Consider the following 22,779-nt stretch of genomic DNA (forward strand, 5'->3'; position numbering starts at 1 on the left):
ATGTCAGGTTTTACCCTTCCTGCTGTATCCGAAATAAAAAAGATCAAGGTTTTGGCTTTAGATAAAGGTTAAGCTCCAGCACACTTCACAAAACTAAACCTGTCAGAGCCCGTAATGAGTAACATCTACGAGCGAATACTTACAGCGCTGTACAGGACTGATAGACTCGTGACAAGGCTGGCAAGTGATCAGTGCTGAAGCTCAGGCCATTACCTTTAGGATTACCACAGTGAACCCGGACAAGAAATGAGTCTCTAACAGGTTACAGGAAGACCACAGGAGATCCAGTTGTAAGTAGCTGGGGAAGTGTTGTGAAGCCTGTGGAAGAAGATTAGTTCCATTGTCTAACCGCAAAGAAAGCACCCATGACTCTAGGAGATGGCTAGAACAGGTCCTCTTTCCTCCCCCATTACTGGCACAGTGTAGTGGTGTCTGCCCATTAGACGCTAGCAGTCACATTACAATTTGTCCTTTACTCAAAGCGCTGGACAGACGTTGATGCCAGAAGATCCTGAGAACGTTCCAGACTTCGAGACGTCGACTAGCTTCCTGTTCATGCTGAGGTTTCTCATGCAGCCATGGTATGGGGTTGATAAGACTTCTGTACTGTGAAGAGTCGCTACAAGAAGTGGAGGAGGGAGAATCAAATGTCAGGTCATACAAGGCGGAACATATGCAAATGATATCATTAATGACATCATAAGACGATCCAGTGCAAAGATTTTCACCAATTTGCAGCTCACTAAAATTCTACTTTTACTATTTTTTTTTTTTATTATATAAAACAAGTATTGGTCTTACTCAAAATGTAAAAAGGGAGTCTGAGTCACATAATGGCTTAGTATTTTTTTACTAGCCTTTTATACAACAAAAATGGTGAGTCCTAATGAAAATTAGTGCAAGAATTTTTTGAATGCCGTTTTAAAAAAATGAAACTAGAATGAAGATTTTTGCCACATTGAACAATGGCTCACTAAAAATGTATTGGTCTTTCATAACGTTAAATTAGAGGAGTATGATCGGACACGTCTATAATGCAGCAACTGCAAACACAATCCATTTATAGGACTTACCAGGAACTGCGCCCAAAAACAGAGTCCCATGACTGAGGAAGTGGGAGGACGGACTGATTCCCACCAAGTGGCTTCCTTCTGTGTCCACGTCCAGCTGGATGACGTTGCTGCCTTTGGTCACTGCAAGGGGAGAGAGGAAGGGAGATGCTAAACAGCGAGATCTGCTAAGTGCTGTTCAATATCCTTGCTGTTCTACTAATCACATTTACAGGATCTACTAATCACATTTACAGGATGTACAACACAGCTTGTCAATAAAGCTGGAATGTACTGAGCAGAAAAGTTGTCAGGCACTGCACGTTATGGAACTCCAGCGCTCAATTATTCCTTTCAAGTGAGTGGGCAGATTTCTCTACGGAGTAAAGTTTAGAGGATGCGCCAGTCCTATAGTGCATAAGGTTGACTTCGGCTCTCCATAGTTTACAACACATGTGTCAAACACAAGGCCCGCGGGCCGAATGCGGCCCTCCAGACCATTTTATGTGGCCCTCACACCTTTTCTGCAGCTGCTGCACCTACTTCATCTCCGCCCACACCTTGTCTAAGCAGTCCGCAGCAGAGAGGAGGACAGAACTTCTACTGATCTTGCTCTTCTCTGTGCAGCTGCAGAACACCATGGCAAAACCAATGTTCTCCAATAAAGTTTTTTTGTGGATGATACCAGCGATGTGTGAACCTCCTTTTCAGACTTGCATTCTCTGCTACAGGAGTGTGTGGGCTCCTTGCCGGTCTTCACTTGTCCTTCAAAGCTTAAGTCTTAACTTACTAAAACCAGTAATAATTGAATGCAGAGGGAATTATTTATTATGATAAAAAGATACATTTATATGGTCTTACAGATACAACCGGCCCTTTGAGGGCAATCGTAATGCTGATACGGCCCGCAATCAAATTGAGTTTGACACCCCTGGTTTACAACAAAAATCCCCCTCTTTGAGAATTCTAAACATAGACTTGCAAAGCCAGTAGTAGTCTCATTGTTCCGTAATGTTGAAGGCGTTATGGTTTCTCCAAGCCACTTCTTCAGTTGCAATGAGTTATCACACAAGTGAAGTGACATGGTATAAACAGTGCAGTGAGGAATGCAAAGACCTGTATACTGGGCAGATTAAACCATCTCTCAACAACTGAAGGACCCATCATAGGAGGGCAAATGCTACAGGCCAGCACTTAGCAGTCTTCCTACACTTTAAGGAAAAGGGATAATCCTGACAGCGAGGAGAATATTTTGGACAGAAAGGAGACAACTGTTTCTCAAGAGGCCATCTATGTCAAAATGAAACAACCATCCCTTAACATGGGTGGAGGCCCTTGACACCATCTGTCTTCCACAAATAATACAGTTTTAACTCTAGACCCTGACAATTTAACAAAAAATGAATATTAAATCGAAGGATTGACACTTGTGCAGACTTCCTAACAGCAGGGGCAGGATTATATAAGTAGAACAGGGTAGTCCCACAACTTTCACACCTCCCATCCTGCTCCTGGACAATTAACATCTACACATTCCAGGTTCTAAATGTGTTGATAGAAATGAGTTGAGGAAGTGTCACTGAGAAGCTATGAAATCTCTTTAAGAATTTAAAACAATTCTAGTTAAATGTGACTGACTAAAACTAGATATACAAAGACCTGGATAAATGGGAACCTTCACAGACATACAGTGCCTTGAAAAAGTATTCATACCCTTGAAACTTTCCACATTTTGTCATGTTACAGCCAAAAACATAAAATGTATTATATTTGGGATTTTATGGGATAGACCAACACAAAGTGGCACATAATCGTGAAGTGTAAGGAAAATGATAAATGGTTTTCAAATCTTTTACAAATAAATATGTGAAAAGTGTGGCGTGCATTTATATTCAGCCCCCTGAGTCAATACTTTGTAGAACCACCTTTCCCTGCAATTAGAGCTGCAAGTCTTTTTGGGGATGTCTCTACCAGCTTTGCACATCTAGAGAGGGATATTTTCGTCCATTCTTCTTTGCAAAATAGCTCAAGCTCTGTCAGATTGGATGGAGAGCGTCTGTGAGCTGCAATTTTTAAGTCTTGCCACATATTCTCAATTGGATTTAGGTCTGGACTTTGACTGGGCCATTCTAACACATGAATATGCTTTGATCTAAACCGTTCCATTGTAGCTCTGGCTGTATGTTTAGGGTCCTTGTACTGCTGGAAGGTGAACCTTTGCCCCAGTCTCAAATCTTTTGAAGACTATAATAGGTTTTCTTCTAAAATCGCCCTGTATTTGGCTCCATTCATCTTCCCATCAACTCTGACCAGCTTTCTTGTCCCTGCTGAAGAAAAGCATCTCCACAAAAATATGCTACCACCACCATGTTTCACGGTGGGGATGGTATGTTCAGGGTGATATGCAGTGTTCGTATTCCGCCACACATAGCGTTTTGCTTTTAGGCCAAAAAGTTCAATTTTGGTCTCATCTGACCAGAGCACCTTCTTCCATGTTTGCACTGTCCCCCACATGGCTTCTCACAAACTGCAAACGGGACTTCTTATGGCTTTCTTTCAACAATGGCTTTCTTCTTGCCACTCTTCCATAAAGGGAAGATTTGTGGAGTGCATGACTAATAGTTGTCATGTGGACAGATTCTCCCACCTGAGCTGTGGCTCTCTGCAGCTCCTCCAGAGTTACAATGGGCCTCTTGGCTGCTTCTCTGATTAATGCTCTCCTTGCCCAGCCTGTCAGTTTAGGTGGACGGCCATGTCTTGGTAGGTTTGCAGTTGTGCCATACTCTTTCCATTTTCAGATGATGGATTGAACAATACTCCGTATTTTTTTTATAACCCAACCCTGCTTTTCCCAACCCCACAACTTTATCCCTGACCTGTCCTTGGCCTTTCATGATGCTTTTTGTTCACTAAGGTTTTTTAACAATCTTCTGAGGGCTTCACAGAACAGCTGTATTTATACTGAGATTAAATTACACACAGGTGGACTCTATTTACTAATTAGGTGACTTCTGAAGGCAATTGGTTCCACTAGATTTTAGTTAGGGGTATCAGAGTAAAGGGGGCTGAATACAAATGCACGCCACACTTTTCATATGTGTAAAACATTTTTCAAACCATTTATCATTTTCCTTCCACTTCACAATTATGTGCCACTTTGTATTGATCTATCAGATAAAATCCCAATAAAATACATTTGTAACATGACAAAATGTGGAAAATTGCAAAGGGGTATAAATATTTTTTCAAAGCACTGTATGTTTGCAAATTGAAATTGTGTAAATCTCCATACCCTCCTCCCATTGGCTGCAGTCTATACTGACCAGCTATGGTGTGCCACTGCCCGTCACACAGGGGCTGCTGTAGGTTCACTTCTGTACTGTGTTTGCCTCGTTCATCCGTTAGAACTAGCGTGACCTGGAAAAGAAAAACAATACAATGTCACACTGGAAAGTTGTGGAGGCTGCCTTTGTTGACTACCCTTAATGCTATATGCCTAATGGTCATGCTGATCTTCTTCGTCTACACTGCTTAACTCAGGGCCTGCCCTACCATGGGCCCGCTGGGTCCATTGGACCCAGGCAGAACTTGGAGAGAGGCAGCAAATTGACTCCCAAGATTGTTTTTCCCGCAGTTTTGTGGGTCATTAGTTGGCGGCGCGTTACGAGCGGCATTTTCCTATCTCGTACTGACACCCATAGTACAAACTGATGAGTATGAGGAGGTGCAGTGTCTACACCGGGGAACATCCCTCATATGATCATAGTGTGTGCAATGATGTCAGACATCAGCGCACTCCATCTCACGCAGGGCAGGCTGGATCTTCTAGAGTGGTGGGCTCGGCAGATACAGGAGTGATAGGAGGACTGAGGACAGACAGTGGGTATTTGGTGGACCGGTCCCATGGTGAGGTAAGGACAAAGATAACTGTATATATAATATTTTCTAAATTTTATATTTATATCAAATAGTGGATGTGGGGGTCTTTTGTTGGGCTTACCTTTTTTTTTTTTTTGGGGTGGGGGTGGGGGGTAAGCATTTCATTCTTGGACCCAGGCAGAACAATGTCTTGGGCCAGCCCTGGCTTAACCTCTGCCACGTAGGTCTCTATTGCCATCTGTGTCCTTTCTTTGTGACAATGCCGTCCTTGAGACAGGAAGCAGGGAAGGATGAACACCACTGAGACACACACACTGATAAAACCCTGACAAAGGAGCTAACCCTTCCAGAGCTGTGTGCAAAACTAAAGACTGGCTAGACTTTCAATTTACTAGAGGTGTGGTTATTATTAACACAAACAATTGCTTTTTTCATATTGTACAAATCATTTTTATTTTTGTATTACTACAAATGTATTAAGCAGCAGAGTAAAAGTGCACTTCTATTGTACCAACAAATGAAATACCTTTTTATCAGCTGCAGACACACTGATGGATTTACCGCTCTCAGAATGCATGTGGAATATAAGACCGGAGGGGTGCATGGGTCGCACCTCTAACTTCAGCTCCAGATCCGAGCGCAGGTCAATCAGGTCCCCTGAGACACAGGAAAATGTGTTTGAAACAATTGTGACCACAAATAGAATGAAAAAAAAAGAAAAAAAACATGACCTAAACTGGTCAGAAGACAAATGCTAGACAGTTCTAAGAGAAAATAGTCAGGCCAATAAAAATAAGTATTTCTGGAATAATTTAATATTGAAGAACACAATCCCTTGGCTGTTCCTATTCAGTCTCTTAATGAATCCAGCAGTGGGGTCTGTGAATTTGCAGGCAATGCTGACCGGATCCATTGCTTGCTGCAGGAAAGATGCAGACTGCAGTGTGAGACTCCCTTTCCAGGCTACTTAAGGCAAAAACCTTGCCAAATATTAATTCATGTATGTACTTATTGATAAATATATCCTATTTACCCCTACTGTAAGTACCTTCATCTGTCTTGATTTTAGCCTGCTGCCATCCCCATACGACAGCCCTCAGACTGAGAGGGAAAGGGTAGCACTGGAGGCCAGTTAGGGCTTTACTGTTCAATGCAATGCTTGTTTGTTGGATGCTGAACATGCTTACAGGAGGGAAGAACACAGGGATGGCCTCAACATTGTAATGCTGATCTTTCATTATCCAATCAGCAGTAGAGATGACTAAAGAGGCTGAACTTAAAGTGATACTAAAGGTAAAGTTTTGTTTCCCTTAAATATCAAACATGTTATACTTACCTGCTCTGTACAATGTTTTTTACACAGAGCAGCCCCGAACCTCCTCTTTTTGGGTCCCTCGCTAGCACTCCTGGCTTCTCCCTCCTGCTGAGTGCTGCTTGCTATGGGGGGCACTCGTTCCTGCTTGTTCCTGAGCCAGCTCTGGGTGTCCATAAGACACACAAAGATGTCTCAGTTCTAACCCCCCTGGCTCCCTCCTCAATGGCTGTGATTGACAACAGCAGGAGCCAATGGTTTCCACTGTTGTGTCTGAGCCAATGAGGAGGGAGAGAGCCAGGACAGCCTCTGCTCTCGTGCACATCGCTGGATCAAAATCAGCTCAGGTAAGTATGGTGAGGGCTGAGGGTGGGGGGGGGGCTGCACACAGATTTTTTACCTTCATGCATAGCATGCACTAAGAAAAAAAAAAAAACTTCAGTCTTTAGAACTACATTAAGCAGCTTGGTAGGTAGCATTACAATAATTTCAGGGAGGAGGGGGGTGCAGCTATAAAGGCAGGATAGGAAAGATATTAGAGGGCATATAACTAGGGTCCTGTGATTATAATTTTTGCCTGGACATCCACAAACACAAGAATCTCACTGATCTCTATAAATCTTAACATTTGTCTAAGTAATGTGTCAACAAGAATCTAAAATGTTACATGGAATAAAGAAGATACTAATCAGAGTTGTCAGCTCATCCATTTTTTGCAGAAATACCTAAAATGTATGGGTTCCTTTACAATTCTTATAATCCAAAAATTAAAGGTATGGGCTGGCAACCTTGAACTGAATACACGCCCCCAACGCTGGCCAGAGATTTTTTACTGTTACACGCGGGACGCCGCTATTTGGATTCAAGTGTATTGCAATATTGTTCCTTGCCTGCTTGTTCATTGTTTCTAGTAAGTGCAATCTTCTTAAATAAATAGATTTTTAATTACGGTATCACGCTATGTGCACTTTTCTCCTTATTGGATTACTTCCCATGGACTTTACCCTTTACATGTGAGGATTGGCATCTCTATTGGCGCTTTTCCACTGCATGGAACCGAACGGTTCGGTTCGCTTTTGTGCTTTTCCACTGCGGGTACAGCATGGTACGGTGTTGGAATGGTTCGGTACGGTACGGTACGGCGGAGCTTTTCCACTACATGGAACCGAACAGTGCGGCTCGCTTAAACAGTACCACCTCAGTTGTGGTTCCAACAGGGCCGTACTGGTACCATATCCCACAATCCTTTGCATGCAGCCTTGACTGTTTGTCACAACTAGCCACTGATTGGTCAGAGAATCCCACCCACTTTACTTTAGTGGAAAAGAAAACCGCACCGAACCGTTAAAACACCGTACCATGCGGTACCATGCAGTGGAAAACCAACAGAGCCAAGCAGGGCTCGAGTGGAGCCGTGCCGGTACTTGCAGTGGAAAAGTGCCATATATCTGCTCCAGCCCTTTTGGATCTGCTATTAAAGGAGTGCCCTGCGAGATTATTGGGATTGGTCCCTACAGATTAGTGCCTATGTGGTCTATCTATAAAAGTAGATGACCATATAAATCTGGTAAGCAGCCTATTTAACATCTTTCTTGATCACCGGTGCCATTCAGCGGGAGCACTGTAGGATTTTCCACCACTGCTGGGACTTGTGGTTCCTCTCATCTGGAATTCCCCACTTCTCTTTTCTTTTCTCACCCAAAGACTTTTATGTTAAGATAGTAAAGGTTTCATACATTGTTATATATATTTTATATTTTCACTTCACAGGTTGGGATTGAATATCCCCTTTCACTATTGTTTCACTCAGATGATATTGATGTCACTTGGTTTATATAATTTTCACTCTCTAGCGCAAAACAATTTGTTTATTTATTGTATTTGGACTGTGTTCTTTAGGTCTGTGTATGCAGCTTATTTATGGTTTTCACTATTTTTTTCACTTAGCGCAGACATTTTTTTGATTTATAACCTTGAACTTAATAGGCCTCTATAAAATAAGAGATGAGCTTCTACAAAAACTCTATAGTATACCGAATCTGAGGAATCCTCCATCTGAGAAAAACAATCCGGGTTCTGTGAGCCCCTCAAAGCAAGGCGTGACCCCCACTACTCTCCCGGGGGCACCCAAGGCTTTCCCATCCATCTTTAGATCTCTCAGGCAGCCCCGGAAACCATTCAGTGCACCATCCTGGAACAAATAGAAACAGCAACATCACAAAAGAGACAACTACCTATATATGAAAAATCACATTCTTTTACTTGAAGAACACCTGTATTAATATTACAGTAATCCCCCGCTCCATCGCGGTTCAGTTTTTGCGGTCCCGGTAATTCGAGTTTTTTTTTTTGTAATGTTATTTTACTATATAAATCATTAAAAATTAAATATTTTTGTGTTTTCCATAGCTCTTGCTATGTCTCTTAGTATCTTTTATGTGTTTAAATGAGTTTCTATTGTTTTAAAAGTGTGTTTAAAGACCTTAAAATGCTTCTACACGTACAGTGACAGTAAAATAAACATGCCTACAATGCATTTTAATAGGGTTTTTCTATTTCGCGGAATTTCACTTTTCGCGGCTGGGTCCGGAACGTAACCCCCGCAATGGAGGGGGGTTTACTGTATATATATTCACGGAGTACAACTGTTTTCAGACTTAGGCTCGGTTCACACTGATGCGATGCGGGAAGGCTGCGAACTCGCAGCCTGTTCCCGCATCGCACACGCACCCCCGGCAGTTCACACTGCCATATGCGATCCGCTGGGGGTGTCAATGTAATCTTAACGACACCCCCAGTTTGATCGCATATCGCAGTGCGATCGTGCAGTTCGCACAGGATCGGATCGCACAAGTGTGAACCGCTGTGCGATCCGATCCTGATGCGGCAGCAAAAATGCCTCCTGTGCGTGTTTGCTGCGGGTGCGATGCGAATTTAGCCATACAAACTGTATGGCTAAACTCGCACCGCACAGCTGATCGCATGTCATGTCGGAGCAGTGCGCTCCGACATGACATGCGAACCCCGCACACGCAGTAGTGTGAACCGGGGCTTATAGTGGTGGGTTATACTGCGCATGGCAGATGAAAACTGACAGATACCTTCCTCCAATTGTTTATTTATGAGGCCCTTTATGTGTCCATCACTTACCATGTTGTCTGGAAGGTTTCTCAGTGCAGGGACTCCTCCAACGTATGCTGGACTGGTCAAAGACAAGGTGGATCCCAAGTGTACGATGCTAGCCTGTGCTCTCAGGCCATCAATGACCAGACGGAGCTTGTTCTTCTCTTTCCCAAAGAATACCTAATGTACATAAATGATAATCAGTTTCCCTTTGCTTACACATGGCAGATACAGAATCATTTGTGTCATGGTGGGCTTCACCTGCCCACCAGAAATCAGTGACTGGAGACCCTAAATGAGTAGTTCAATGTCCAGCCACGCTCAAGCTGTAAGGCACAGACTTTCTAATCCATATACTTGTTCTGGGTTGGTGACTCAAAGTCAGAGATGGCAAGACATCTAGTGCTTCTTAGAAAACATCCACAATGGTAGCCCCAATGCTTTTCTTAAAGAGAAACCCAAAGCCAAAAGATATGAATAGATAGGTCTATATGGGACAGATCGGTAAGGTATGATATTACCTATAAGTTTCCCTTTGTGACTCATCACATAGATTCAGTTCACACCAATCCATTCCAGTCTTCTTACAGCAATGGCATGGCAGTAAAAGGGAAGCAGAAAAGGGAAAGGAACAATAGGTGGAAGTGCCTCGACTGTCTTTGGACTAGATAAGTGGAAGTGTTTGACACAGATAGTTGAATTGAAGAAATGGGGGTGAGGTTAGATAAAGTACTCATGTGTCCCCTGTATCTAAACCATTTACATGGACTGTTGTAAGGTGTCACGTGAGGCAAAATGAGCATCCAAGTTAGGACTGCAGATAATAATGGGGTGCCTTGTCACAGCCTCCGCAGCTTTTGCATGTATTTGCAAATGTGTGCAAACTAAACCCCTGTTTTTAATGCAAACTGTTAGGCAGGACAATTTAGTTGGTAGCAAGCTGGCTGGCGCGCTGAGCTGGGAAATTTTTTTGGTTTTGTTTTACATGCGTTACCCTTCCATGTGCTCCTTGCTGCGAAGGCCAGTTATAGATGGGGGCAGTGGCCATTTGTTTGTACTGTTGGAATATTGGTGAGGGGACACTGGACACCTTTGCTGCCATTGGCTGTATGCTGGGTGTTCAGTGCACCCCTGTGCCTTTAGGTAGGGGTGGGCTCCTTCCAGGCTCACCTGCCCTCTATCTGTCCATTATAATATATGTGCTTCTACTATGGAGGCTCTCAAAAACGTATAGAGTTAGGACTGCAGAAAATAATCGAGTGCCTTGTCGCGGCCTCCACAGCTTACGTATGTATTTGTAAATGTGTGCTAACTAGACCCCTGTTTTTAACGTATACTGTTAGACAGGTTAATTCAGTCGGTAGCAGGCTGGCTGGGGAGTTGAGCTGGGAATTTTCTTTAGTTTTGTTTTAAAATGGGCATCTTGGCTTATGGCAGGAGATACTCTGGCTACATTAAAATAGTTGTATATTATATAACTGCACAAAAAACACAAAAGAAAATGCTCATACCGTGTGCCAGAGCCCATCTGTGTACTTGTCTTTACTCCTCAGTCGATGAGTCCTTCCATGAATGTTCAACAAGAGCACAAACCTGGCATTTATGACATGGAGAGACAGGGAAGAGGTTCCTTGCTCATCAGCAAAATAAAAGAGTAGCCCGTTGGAGGCGTTCAGCTGGACTTCCATTGAAAAGTAGAACCTGTGCAACATACATATAGAAGAATGTTTAATACATGGAGGAGTTCTTGTAGATCAATGGTTTGTGAACAATTGGTATGATGTCACCACTCAGTGGCTGTTCTCTTCCTGTCTGGACACTGGCTGGGTACACATTTAACATGTAAGAAGTCATTCAAAATCTTTTTTTTCTTCCTGCTAACTTATATGTTCAGCATTATAGCTGCATAATTTAAGCAGATGTAATGCTGCCCCTTTGCCAGATTATGCGCAGTTCATAGCAATAATACAACTGTATCATCATATTCTCCTGAATAAGTGTTCCTCCTGAATAGTCTGTGTTTCCTCTAATGTCACCATAGTTTACTGATTATTCACCTTTCTTGTTGGAAGTCAGGAAGATCTGTAAATTCCAGATGGCTGGAAGAGGAACCTCCAAATTGAAACGCCCCTTTGACAGCTTTGGGAAGCATGCATGATGAACTGAGCGGATTCCGGTGATTCATTAAGGCCAGCTTCCTCTGCCGAGCCTGCTAACATGAATAGCATATCAGCATGGTAACCAAAATCGTAATAAAGTTTAGAATATAAACTATAAATAATGGTCCTAGGGACCCCCTACCTTCATTTTCTTCAGTTTATCCTTCTTTAGCAGAGCTCGAATCTCTTGTGGCCGTTGCTCTGTCGCCTCCTGGCAGCTCATTGTTACATTCAGGCTTTGTAGATTCTGTTGCAGATCTAGAACCATCTGGGGTCCAGTGATACTAGAGCCAAACAGAGCATAAGGATCAGTATACTAGGCTAGGTCAGAAATAGACTATTGAACAATGGAATGTTGGGGAATTGAGGGAGGAGATGCCCATCGTGGCCATAATCTCACCTTTTCACAAAGACGTTACTGATGCAGCCGCTCAGGTTTCTAGGTGTACTACTATCAGGTGCACCGCCAAGGAGTAGGGTAATACCTGCCACATCCTGCCGCCTCCTCCTGCTGCTGTCTGACAACTGCCGGCTCCCTTGTAGTTGGTCGTCTATGTAAAGCCGCACCCTGCACAGTGGTGATAAGTATTGATAATCATGTCACTTACTATGATGCCTTCACACATTTAGCACCAAAATATCCCAACCGCTTTCTTCAACCTAGTCACATGGGTGCAGATATATGAAACTGTTGGGTCTTCCTGCCCTTTATCCCCAAAAGAGAACCCAACCAACATACAGACATGTATAAACTGCCCTTCTGCCCGTCAGGACACCTGCAGCCCCTCTCTCTTCTCAATAAGCCAACCCTACTGCACTGCAATGCCATTTAACTCTTATACCATTTTCAAGTCCCACACTCTTAGAAGAGACCCCTCTTGCAAACTCACTCCTTTTTATTGCTGTAAAGAGACAGATAGTGTCCGGCTCCATCTGAATACGGTGATCTAGAGGTGAATTCTGTGGAGAGAAGCTTCACAGAGAGATGTCCGTCTTGCACTGACACCTGGCATGATCCCTCCTGGAAAGAGAAACGACACGATTGAGTTCAATAAAATATTCAATGAAGGTTTTTTTCAGTTTATATTTGGAAAGTTATGAATTTCTGAATGATTAAGGTACAAGTGATTATCAGTTGCCTAATGTAAGAAAGGTGATTTTACCATTAGAGTGGGGGGAGATTCTTTAGCACATAAATGAAGGAGTGGCAAAAGCTAATAATTTAAAAACTATACTGGGAATTCTTCTTTCAATAAAATTCCCCTATGTTAATTACTAAGGAAAATATGAAAACATCTTTATCTAGGAAACTACTATGACTGGTTTGTTTTGGGTAGGGGAGAATTTTTTTTCCCCACAGCTTCTCAGTGCTGGGATTGGGGTGTTGTTTGCCTTCCATAACTACTGGAGTTCCTGAGGGGCAGAGCTTGTCCGTTTTCAACATAGTAAAATATGTAATGCTATACTGCATGGGTCTTCAAACTATGGCCCTCCAGTTGTTCAGGAACTACAATTCCCATCATGCCTAGTCATGTCTGTGAATGTCAGAGTTTTACAAAGCCTCATGGGATGTGTAGTTCCTCAACAGCTGGAGGGCCGTAGTTTGAGGATCCCTGCTATACTGAGTTCCCCTGCACCACATGAAAGCTAAAATCAGTCTTACAATGGGAGTAGCCCTCTTGTCAGGTCATGCGTAAAAGGAAAAGAGTAAGTAGGCAAATTTACAGAAGTCCAGGGTGCGTGGGTGTCACTAATGTGTTAATAGTCGCTGGTTAAATCAGGCAGCAATTTGGAGCAGAACTGTAAAATCGAATGTTCTGCAGCCATACAGTATAATAGGGGTGGGTGGTCATACAAGTTTATGTAAATTTCTTTACAAATCTTTGTGCAAGTAGATGAGCTCCGACATATATCCTCCAGCTGCTGGGCTGAAGTCACCCTTGTAAGTTCAGCTGGAATGATCTCAGTATTTTGAAAGTTAAATTGGTCTTATCGTATGTATATACCTCATTGGACTGGTGATACATCAGTCCATTGCGCTGGCTGGTCTGGAATCCAAAACCTGCAGCAAAGTCATCCTGGAAACTGGGCACGTTCTTCAGGTTCAAATTGAGGAAGCCATGTCCATGGAACTGCACCGACCTGGCGATCTGTCATTAAGAAGAGACACAGTGAATAAAAACTGCATAATATAGAGCCTCGCCATCTAATCCCACCATTGCTATGATTATACAAGATTATGCCCGTTGCAATCATGGGATGCAGAGTATGGCAAATTATAGCAACAAGATTTCAGTCTAGTGTAGTCTACTCTAATCAATAGAAGATGGCAGTAGATTGGTCAATATGAGTCCCTATAGAAGGCATGCTGTCACTGCATTTTCATGAAAGAAGTCACTAGGATGTCACTTACCAGCAGGTCTGTGGTGCAGCCATAGCTGACACCAGTTGTATTCATACGCTTTAAGTCCACGTATTTGCCTAATGCTTTGAGCCCCTTCATACAGCCTCTGATGGACCCTCCGGTTGGGAAAAACTCCTTCAGACTGCCAGAAAAAAAACAGGATACAGTTAATAAAATGCTTGTGCAGATCATGGGGCCCTCTGGGGATCTACAGTAGGATGATGCTGCGCTAATCCTCCTTATTTAGAAATTCTCAGGTCTGTTCTGATCAATAAACCAATTTCCTCAATTTTTCCCTTGGTTTGAAAGCAACTCTAATAACTCTCATTGGACTCATGCTGTGATGCAGACCCAATTCCGACCCTTCTCCTCTATGGCTGTGAGCTGCTGTTTTCAAGACATGTTGCCACAGGCAATACTATAAGACTAAAGACTCACAATATAATGCTCCACAGCTGCTCTCAACACCAGCCATCTAATGGGGTGCTGTCACAGTGTCAAGATTAGAAATTATAGGTGACAAGTGAGCATGGAGAGAAGAACCCTCTAATGAAACCACTTTAAGGTCATGAAATTGAAGCAGAGTATTGCCTATAGTGGTGTGCTCCCATTGATGTCAACTCATCCAGTGTGATATAAATGATTCAGACTTTTCCACTGGGCCTTATTTATCAGTGTTTGTGAACCCCTTTTAGACAGTCAATGATGGCTGCAGCAACAAATCCAATCTTCCAGAGTGGCACGAGAGAGCAAAAACAAAATTAGATTGGTTGATATGGCAGCACTGATTGTCAATGTCAGGTCTTCCATTGGACAATTTAAGAATTTTGGCCAGCTGTGTCTGCTCTGAGCACGCCTGTAGAATAAAATTAGAAGAATCCATCACAGATATATTTGCTCTCTATGGTGGATACTGGTGTCAGTGCTCACTCACACTTTGCTAAACACCATGTGGGTGGGTGCAGTGTGGTGTAGCAGCAATAACGCACACTTAATCCACATGCAATTGAAAGTCTATGCATTAAAGTCAAGGAAATAACGTTCACAACAAGCCCGGCGGAAGGAAGCCCAACCGGGAACACCCATGGATGACAACAGCGTGTAGCGGAGCAGGTCTAACCCAAGCTAACCATTTGGAGGGGCGGGATGGGGTCTGGCAAATCCAAGCCCAAGCGGGGAGGTTTCCAGGCAGATTCCTACACTTTCCCTACTCGTCTGGAACCTTTCCCTACTGCTAATACTGTACCTAACAGACGGTGGTGCTGTCCCTGCACTATCTACACTCTAAAGGCACACCAAATAAAGGAGCCAGGGTCTTAAATAGACCCAAGATGGCCTCCAGAGTCACAATGGCTGTCAGCTTTCAACCAGATCACTGCCCCAAATAAACCAGGAAACCATAGAGGAACCATGTTCCTCCTGGCTTCCTTTCCCTCCGCACTGCAGCTGTCCAGAGTCACAATGGCTGTCAGCTTTCAACCAGATCACTGCCCCAAATAAACCAGGAAACCATAGAGGAACCATGTTCCTCCTGGCTTCCTTTCCCTCCGCACTGCAGCTGTGGTTGAGCGCCACCTGCAGTGGAGAAAATAGAGTGCACCTGCCTACAACTGGATGCTGCTAAGAAGCTTCATGCCCTTCCAAAGCCAGATTATTGTAGACCTGACAGACTGCACACCTCATCCAAATAATACAATGCGTGCAAAAGTTCAACACCTCAGGCACTTTTAGGGCTCATCCAGAAGACATCCATCAACGAACCAGCACTGGAATTTTTAATTGTCATTTTGGATTCATTATATTCTTTTAATTCTCCTTGTATGCATCAAAACAAATCCATGAAACAGTATGACCTGAACAGTGCTCCACATTAGCAAGTACAAGGTTTCAGTCCATCCTGACCTTTTCTCAAGTGGAAGCTGCACCAGCTTGAGAAAGCCATGGGATGGAATATAAAACAATGCAAACTGACAAGTGAAGTCCCCAGTGCTGGTTGTTTGGTGGATGTTTCCGAAGCCAGAGGATAGTCAAGTACCTGCATCCATCATAAAGAAGATATGAAACAATCTACATGTTGCTTCAAAGAAATAGAATATATAACATTGAGAGGAACGCCACAAAAATCATAAGCACAAAGCCAAACATAAGCTACGACTGAAGAGACACAAACTCAAGAGCATAAAAACAAAAATGCCCCATTACGTAGTAAAATTCAAGGTTTTGCTTTACAATTAAAGGTCAGATTTATCCTCACTTCCTGCTCTGGTGTCACCATCACTCACTAACACACAAAGGGCCATCGAAAAAAATTAAAAATCTCCCTAAAGCAACAAAAGCCAACCCTTCCACATACTATCCCAAAATAAAAAAACAAAATTCTTTGCAGTCTGGCTTATGCCACCTTTACAGTATAGATAAATAAATGCGGTGGGCTTATTTGCACAACTTTTCAAGTGCCTCCAACAAGCAGTATAATCTATGTTGGGGGGTCTGATTTACACTCACCTCTCAGGGATCTTCTCTGGTGGGAGACCTCCAAGGTAGAAGTATTGGGAGGTCTCTAAATTGCCTCCATCATACTCCACTGTGAAAACAGTCGTTCTCTCCAAACGTACAAAGATCTTTTTCTTAAAGGCCAAGATAACTTGTATCTGCAAGAGAAGCCCAGCCAATGTATTCACAGATAAAGAATCGGCTCTTCCTATTGTAAATCCAACAGAACTCTCTGTAAGATTTTAGATCATTATAAATAAAACCTTACCGCTTTGGTGCTGGAACTGCTGACAAACAGCTGGGTGGATTCAATGGGCTTGGCCTTTTCTGTGCCACTTCCAACATTATAATAAAGGGTCAGCTTCCCCTCCTGAGCCGCAAGGCATAAAAATTGGTCCTAAGAGAACCAAAAAAAGGATTATCTTAAAGTAGTTGTAAACCTCAGACATGAAATATGAACAAAGCACATCCTTCTATACTGTGTACTTGTCTCTATTCAAAGCACGGAGTGTGATTTCTCTCTGCTGCCTTGTTCCTTTGGTATCCACAGGAGTCACTTCGGACAGGTTTTCCTGACACCAAGAGATCATTTGTGATGGGGAGAAAAGCTCCAGTACACAGCCCGTGATTCATATCCTTAGATCTGCATTTTCTCTGTGTACTGTGAGGAGAGGGGTGTCCCCCATCCCTCCAACCAGGGTTTAGACCTCCCATCACTGAGATCTGCACTGTGAGACTTCAGATCCCTGCCGCGTGCTGCCAAAGCTGAGAAAATATCCTATAATCTGTGTTTTTTTCAAATAATCTACAGAAGAGATAGCTGCAGGTAACCAGGTACAACTTATGTAGGAGGATTTGTTTAATCTCTGTGTGACACCTGGAGCCGGTCATTTCACTGGGTATATGTGAGGGTTTTCAGCCACTTTAATCTTCAGGACTTCTTTCAGAGTCAGTAAGTTCTCACCAACCATCAAATTTCATTCATAGTTAAAGAGCCACATTTGTGAATATACCACTACCCTACATAAGACAGAGGTCTGCTGCTTTAAAATAACCCCTTGACATGACTTGTGCATGTCTTGGTCATGCATAGCAGAGTAATATTTCATAAGTCACCTCTCATACATTCATTTTATTTTCTGGTAAGCCAAACTCAAAAAACATGCAACAGAAAAGTAAAAGGGATATACGAGATCTTGACACCCCCTCCCCCCTTCCCCACCACCACCACCACCCTGAGTTTATTTGCCCTGCATAAGCTACAACCTTCCTTCAAGTTCTTTAGTTCTACAATTCTACAGATTAGGTTACTGCCTTTAATGAGCTATAGGCTTCCCTTGACCTCAGTGTTTGCCTCTGTCATGTGGTAAAGCCCAAAGACACTCAAAACTCTTTTTTACGGTTTTGAAAAGAGTGAGAAACACTTCGAACCACCTTAAACTTTTTTTTATCACCGTGTTGTCTTTATCATCTATATGACGACTATCAGACAGGACATGAAGTGCAGGAATATCCTCCTAACACTTGCAAAGAAAGCAGTGATAAAAGTTTTGCTGGAGTTGTACTTTAATGAACAGGCTTTCTCAGGCTACAAATATGGGTTGCTATGTTGTTAGTGATTTTAGAGCATATTTATGGAATAACATTTTAAGACCATGGATTATATAGAAGCTAAATTGATATGCTAATGTACCTATTGGACTGGTTCATGAAGCTCAGGACAGGAAATGATGCTACAGGAAGTTGGGGGAGGGGAAAAGGACTTGAACAAACCATGTGCTCCATGGTTTACAGGTTGTTTGTGCTGGAGACCGGAGGAAGCATTTCAGGACTCTCGAGAAAAAGGAGTGTTAACCTGGGGATGACACTAAATCTATAACCCAAGTTAAAGCGGAGTTCCGGCCTCAAAATTGACAAAAATCTATTTTGGGCCATCTGCTTGCTGAGTGTCACTTGAAAAACAAATGGATAATCGTGATTTTTTTTGTTCACTTACCTTGTTATTGAAGAAAATATACTTACCTTTCTTCCTCTTCCTCCCTCTGCGGCCGCGGTCACTTCCTCCTTGCATTGATTCCTGGGAGCTGAACGTCATCGCTCCCAGGAATCAATGCACTGCACCGGCCCCGCTCGTCACTTCCGGTGGAGACGCGTCATTCCCTGCTAAACAGCTTCTGGGCATGCCCAGAAGCTGTGCAGGAATGACTCGCCTGCACTGGAAGTGACGGCGGGGCCGGTGCAGTGCATTGTGGGACTGAAGAGGACACGGAAGAGGACGCAGAAGAGGACGCGCTGGCTTCAGCTGCCCACACCTGAGATGGCAGCGCTGGAGATGAAATTTTCAAGGTAAGTATTTCTTCTAAAAGGAACCGTTCAGAGGCTATCCATTATGGAATGTACTAGCCCTGACTGTCCAGGAGGTATTTTTATTAAAAAATCATGTCCGAGGCTGGAACTCCGCTTTAAGCACCTTTTAGTGTTTCACTGTTGTATACATTATCCATGCTAATTTTCTAGAAGAGATAGCTTGTTCATGTGTACACTGCAGGCATATTTTGTCATTTCTGTCAGTCTTGTACTGTATTCCTATAATTGTAATAGTTTGTATATACAGCATTTTGTTTAGTAAAAGCACATTAAAACACTAAAGAGGTTTCATTACTTTCTTGCTTCTACCCAGGGCTGCTGTTAGAAACCATGGGGCCCCATACAGACAAGCTGACACGGGGCTCCATACAGACAAGCAGACATGGGGCTCCATACAGACAAACTGACACTGGGGCCCCATACAGACAAACTGACACTGGGGCCCCATACAGACAAACTGACACTGGGGCCCCATACAGACAAATTGACACGGGGGCCCCATACAGAAAAACTGACACGGGGGCCCCATACAGAAAAACTGACACGGGGGCCCCATACAGAAAAACTGACACGGGGGCCCCATACAGACAAGCTGACATGGGGGCCCCATACAAACACGCCGACATGGGGCCCCAATGCTTCAGTTATGAATTAAAACAGTAAGTGATCGGTACCAATCACTCATTGGGTTCATTCAGGAAAGGAAGGGGCTGGTAAATATGACATATTTACATAACCCTTTCCCCACTCTCAGTCTTGAAGGATCCTATTATGTGCTTGCAGCTGTTAGCAGGAAGAAGAGGAGGGAAGCCAGCAGCGCTGCAGGGGAAGGGGGGCACACAGGGGTGCCTGGGCAGTAGGGGGAAATGTATGGTGCACAGGGGTGGTAATCGCTGTGGCGGGGGGGGGGGCAATTACTAGAACCAATCCTTTCCATGGCTCCCTTTGCTGCAGATGAAAGTCAACGGGAGGGAGAGGAGAAGAAACCACCTTTCATCCGATGCAGAGAGCCATACAGGGGATTGGTTGCAGTAATTGCCCCCCTGCCATATCGATTACCCTGCTGCCTGGGCCACCCTGCTGGCCTGGGCCCCATACAGGAGGACTGGTGGTGCCCCCTTAGCTACGGCCCTGCTTCTACCGAAAAGAACCTTAAGGCCCCTTGCACACTTGTGCGACCTGAATGTCCCGTAATTTTGACTGGGCTTGAATTAATGCCTGTGTACTCTTGAGGTCTATGGACCTCAAGTTGCATCAAAGTCGGACAAAAGTAGTGCAGGGACTACTTTGAAGTCGCACAGATATGAACGGTACTCATTGGAAATCATGGGGTACGACTTGTCATGTGACTTTGCAGTCGCAAGTCGCAGGACAAGTCGCACAAGTGTAAAAGGGGCCAAAAGGCACAAAGCAAAACAAAATAGCATCCCTCTTGCTATGTATCTGTGATGCAATGGCTATTGAAACGTTTGTGATGTCAGTACGTTTAGCTGCTACAGATGAAAAAACTTGCTTACCTCGGCATCCAGAAAGAACAATATGCCGTTATAAGAAACCAGACGGACGTCCAGCTCAAATCTCTTGGATACTCCTGAAAGGTTCTCTAGCCTGACCTGAGCATAGCCAGCTCCATCAAAGTAGGAGCCATCAGTGACCCACGGGTCTCCAGTAGATTTAGACCTAGTTAAAAACAAAACCACTATGAAAAGGAGCAGGAACAATCATATTGTAAAATTCCCTAAATAAAGATTGGTTTTATATGCCTTCATAACAGGAGGTACTGTGCCAGTTTAGAATATTGCTGGGCAACCACAGATGTCTAAATCAAATATAATGTTACATACAACTAGCATATGTACTAGGGATCAACCGATATTGGTTTTTCTTTGCCGACACTGATATTTTGGCCAATGCATATCGGTATCGGCCGATATTTTCGTACATTTAAAAACATTTTTTTTTTTTTTTACTTGACAGGAACTCTTGTGGAGGGATCTGGGGGTCTGCACTTAAGAGCATTCAAAACGCCAAGTTTGCCTGTTTTGAATGCTGTCATTTTTTTTAATCTGGCGCCAGTACCCGGAAGTGATGTTATGACATCACTTCTGGGTTTTTGCATGGAGACCAGACCAGAGCTGAATGCGGCTTTGATTGGGTCTTCGGCGGCCATGCAGGCTGGTTGCCCGGGTCTCCTGGTGGGACGGGAGACCCCGGGGCGAGCCGCAGAAGATGGCGGGAGGGGGGGATGTCCCCTTCCGCTCCTTGTAATTACAGCCGGACGGCTTCTAAGTCGCATTGGTTGCCATTACAAGACAGCCGACCATCGGCTATGTCAGGCATCACTCTGGTACAAGCACTTTCTGAAATATCGGCAATATCCGTAACCTCCGGGCCGATATCGATATATCGGAGGAAGTGTATATCGGCCCTCGATATATCGGCTTTGCCGATAATCGGCCGATCCCTAATATGTACTAATATCTGCCTCCAGTCATCACCTGCACAGCAGCACTGGAAGAGGGAAGGGCATCACTAGAAGCCAATCAGGCTCGGCAGCACCCACATGTTCTGGCAGAAGGAGACAGCAGAGTGAGCAGAGCTGATAACCTAACAATGATTTGCTGCTTCAGAAAATGTCCAATCAGCAGCCTGCAGGCAGGGAAGTGACACCACTGTACACTTTAACTGGTGTTGTCACTGTCCTGACTGTGATGGCAAAGGTGAATAGATCACAAACATCACTGGAAAGCACTACAAATCCTTTGGGAGATAAAACAGATCACACATGTTTATTTCAACTGTGTAAATAGCTCTTTAGATCCATCTGGCACATTATCATTCACCGTGCCTCCACTATTACCACTGTACTAGTAGCTGAGACTAGATTAGGAGGTTTGCCAATAATAACAATGTATCTCTGTTATGCACAATAAAGGGGCATTTCAATATTATTTTTTTTAAAGCAGTAGGCAAGCATGCAGCCAGTAAAGGCCATAGCACACAGATTAAAAACAAATTGGCAGTAATTAGATACTAATTAGGAGCTCTTTCAGCAAGTGCCTGAGCTGTCGGATTTAAGACCTTCATTGTAGAGTAAGGTGTGAATTTCTGTTGGTAAGAGAACAATGGCTTGTGTGTGTGTGTGTAGCTTTGTGTCCACCAGCCACTAAAACCAGACTGGCACTGTGCCCATACATACCTGGCACATGGTTTATCCTTAGCCGTGTCCAGCTGGAAGGCTCTCTCAAAGTCATACAGGCTGATTGGCTTCTCATTGAGGGTATCCATTTCTATACAACCTTTGAAGTTTGGATAATCCAGTGAGGCAGGAGGCTGCAATTAGATTACAACATTGTTGTATTGACATTGGCAGAGCCTGGCGGCAACATACGCCAGGAGCTAATCACACTTTATTTTGTTGTTCAGGCATCAAGTATTGTATTACAAAGGAGGCAAAATCACTTCATATTTTTCCTCTATCTACAGTCCACGCTTACACAATGAGTTCAACAGACTGGAAAGTAATTTATTTTCCTCCAGACTTGCTGGAGCGGAGGGTTCTGGGTAACTACCTGTATAAATTCGAACTTAAGTATAATGCAAGCAGAGAAAAAAGCAGCAAGAACAGAGAGAATGATGCGCTGAGGGAAACATCAGCTACAATAAACGGACTAATGACATGTCGTATTCCACTATCACAGTTCAATCTGAGAAAAAAAAAAAATCTTAAGAGCTGAAAATTGAAAGAAGAATTCATTCTGGGCGATGGAGAATGACACAAAGTTCTGAGAACATGGTGGATCGTGAGATCTGTACCAATTAGCCATTTACCTTGAAGCTTGCTGGGTAGCCGCCGACGTAGAAGACCACTTTCTGGGGGTCCAGGTTCAGCAGTCCCTGCTCTCCACTTGCTTTGCTGTCTCCTTTGATCTCGTGCAGGCTGTCCTTGGTGACAAAGATAGACATCTGGCCGTACTGCAAAATCCTGTCGGG

At 43.6% G+C, this 22,779-nt stretch overlaps 1 protein-coding gene across 4 annotated transcripts in view; it reads right to left on the bottom strand.

Annotated features, from left to right (window-relative positions):
- Window positions 1–476: 476 nt before the first annotated feature.
- Window positions 477–22,779, bottom strand: part of LAMA5 (laminin subunit alpha 5) — a gene marked incomplete at its 3' end in the record, with an annotated part of 234,335 nt that continues 212,032 nt past the window's right edge. For 2 of the 4 annotated variants that reach the window (XM_082271619.1, XM_082271618.1), the window contains exons 63-80: window positions 22,618–22,771; window positions 21,986–22,119; window positions 20,304–20,466; window positions 16,688–16,816; window positions 16,432–16,577; window positions 13,936–14,068; window positions 13,529–13,672; window positions 12,413–12,543; window positions 11,923–12,090; window positions 11,665–11,806; window positions 11,421–11,572; window positions 10,875–11,064; window positions 9,391–9,543; window positions 8,275–8,431; window positions 5,455–5,585; window positions 4,373–4,466; window positions 1,074–1,193; window positions 477–619 (exon numbers count right to left, since the gene is read on the bottom strand). In XM_082271619.1, the coding sequence (XP_082127745.1) occupies window positions 477–619; window positions 1,074–1,193; window positions 4,373–4,466; window positions 5,455–5,585; window positions 8,275–8,431; window positions 9,391–9,543; window positions 10,875–11,064; window positions 11,421–11,572; window positions 11,665–11,806; window positions 11,923–12,090; window positions 12,413–12,543; window positions 13,529–13,672; window positions 13,936–14,068; window positions 16,432–16,577; window positions 16,688–16,816; window positions 20,304–20,466; window positions 21,986–22,119; window positions 22,618–22,771 (2,584 nt within the window). Of the gene's footprint in view, window positions 620–1,073; window positions 1,194–4,372; window positions 4,467–5,454; window positions 5,586–8,274; window positions 8,432–9,390; window positions 9,544–10,874; window positions 11,065–11,420; window positions 11,576–11,664; window positions 11,807–11,922; window positions 12,091–12,412; window positions 12,544–13,528; window positions 13,673–13,935; window positions 14,069–16,431; window positions 16,578–16,687; window positions 16,817–20,303; window positions 20,467–21,985; window positions 22,120–22,617; window positions 22,772–22,779 lie in introns of all 4 variants that reach the window. The other 2 variants (XM_082271617.1, XM_082271616.1) reach the window with 1 other exon arrangement.

The sequence above is a fragment of the Pelophylax lessonae genome (genome assembly GCF_965119305.1).
Source record: "Pelophylax lessonae genome assembly, chromosome: 11".
In the NCBI taxonomy this organism is placed as follows: Eukaryota; Metazoa; Chordata; class Amphibia; order Anura; family Ranidae; genus Pelophylax; species Pelophylax lessonae.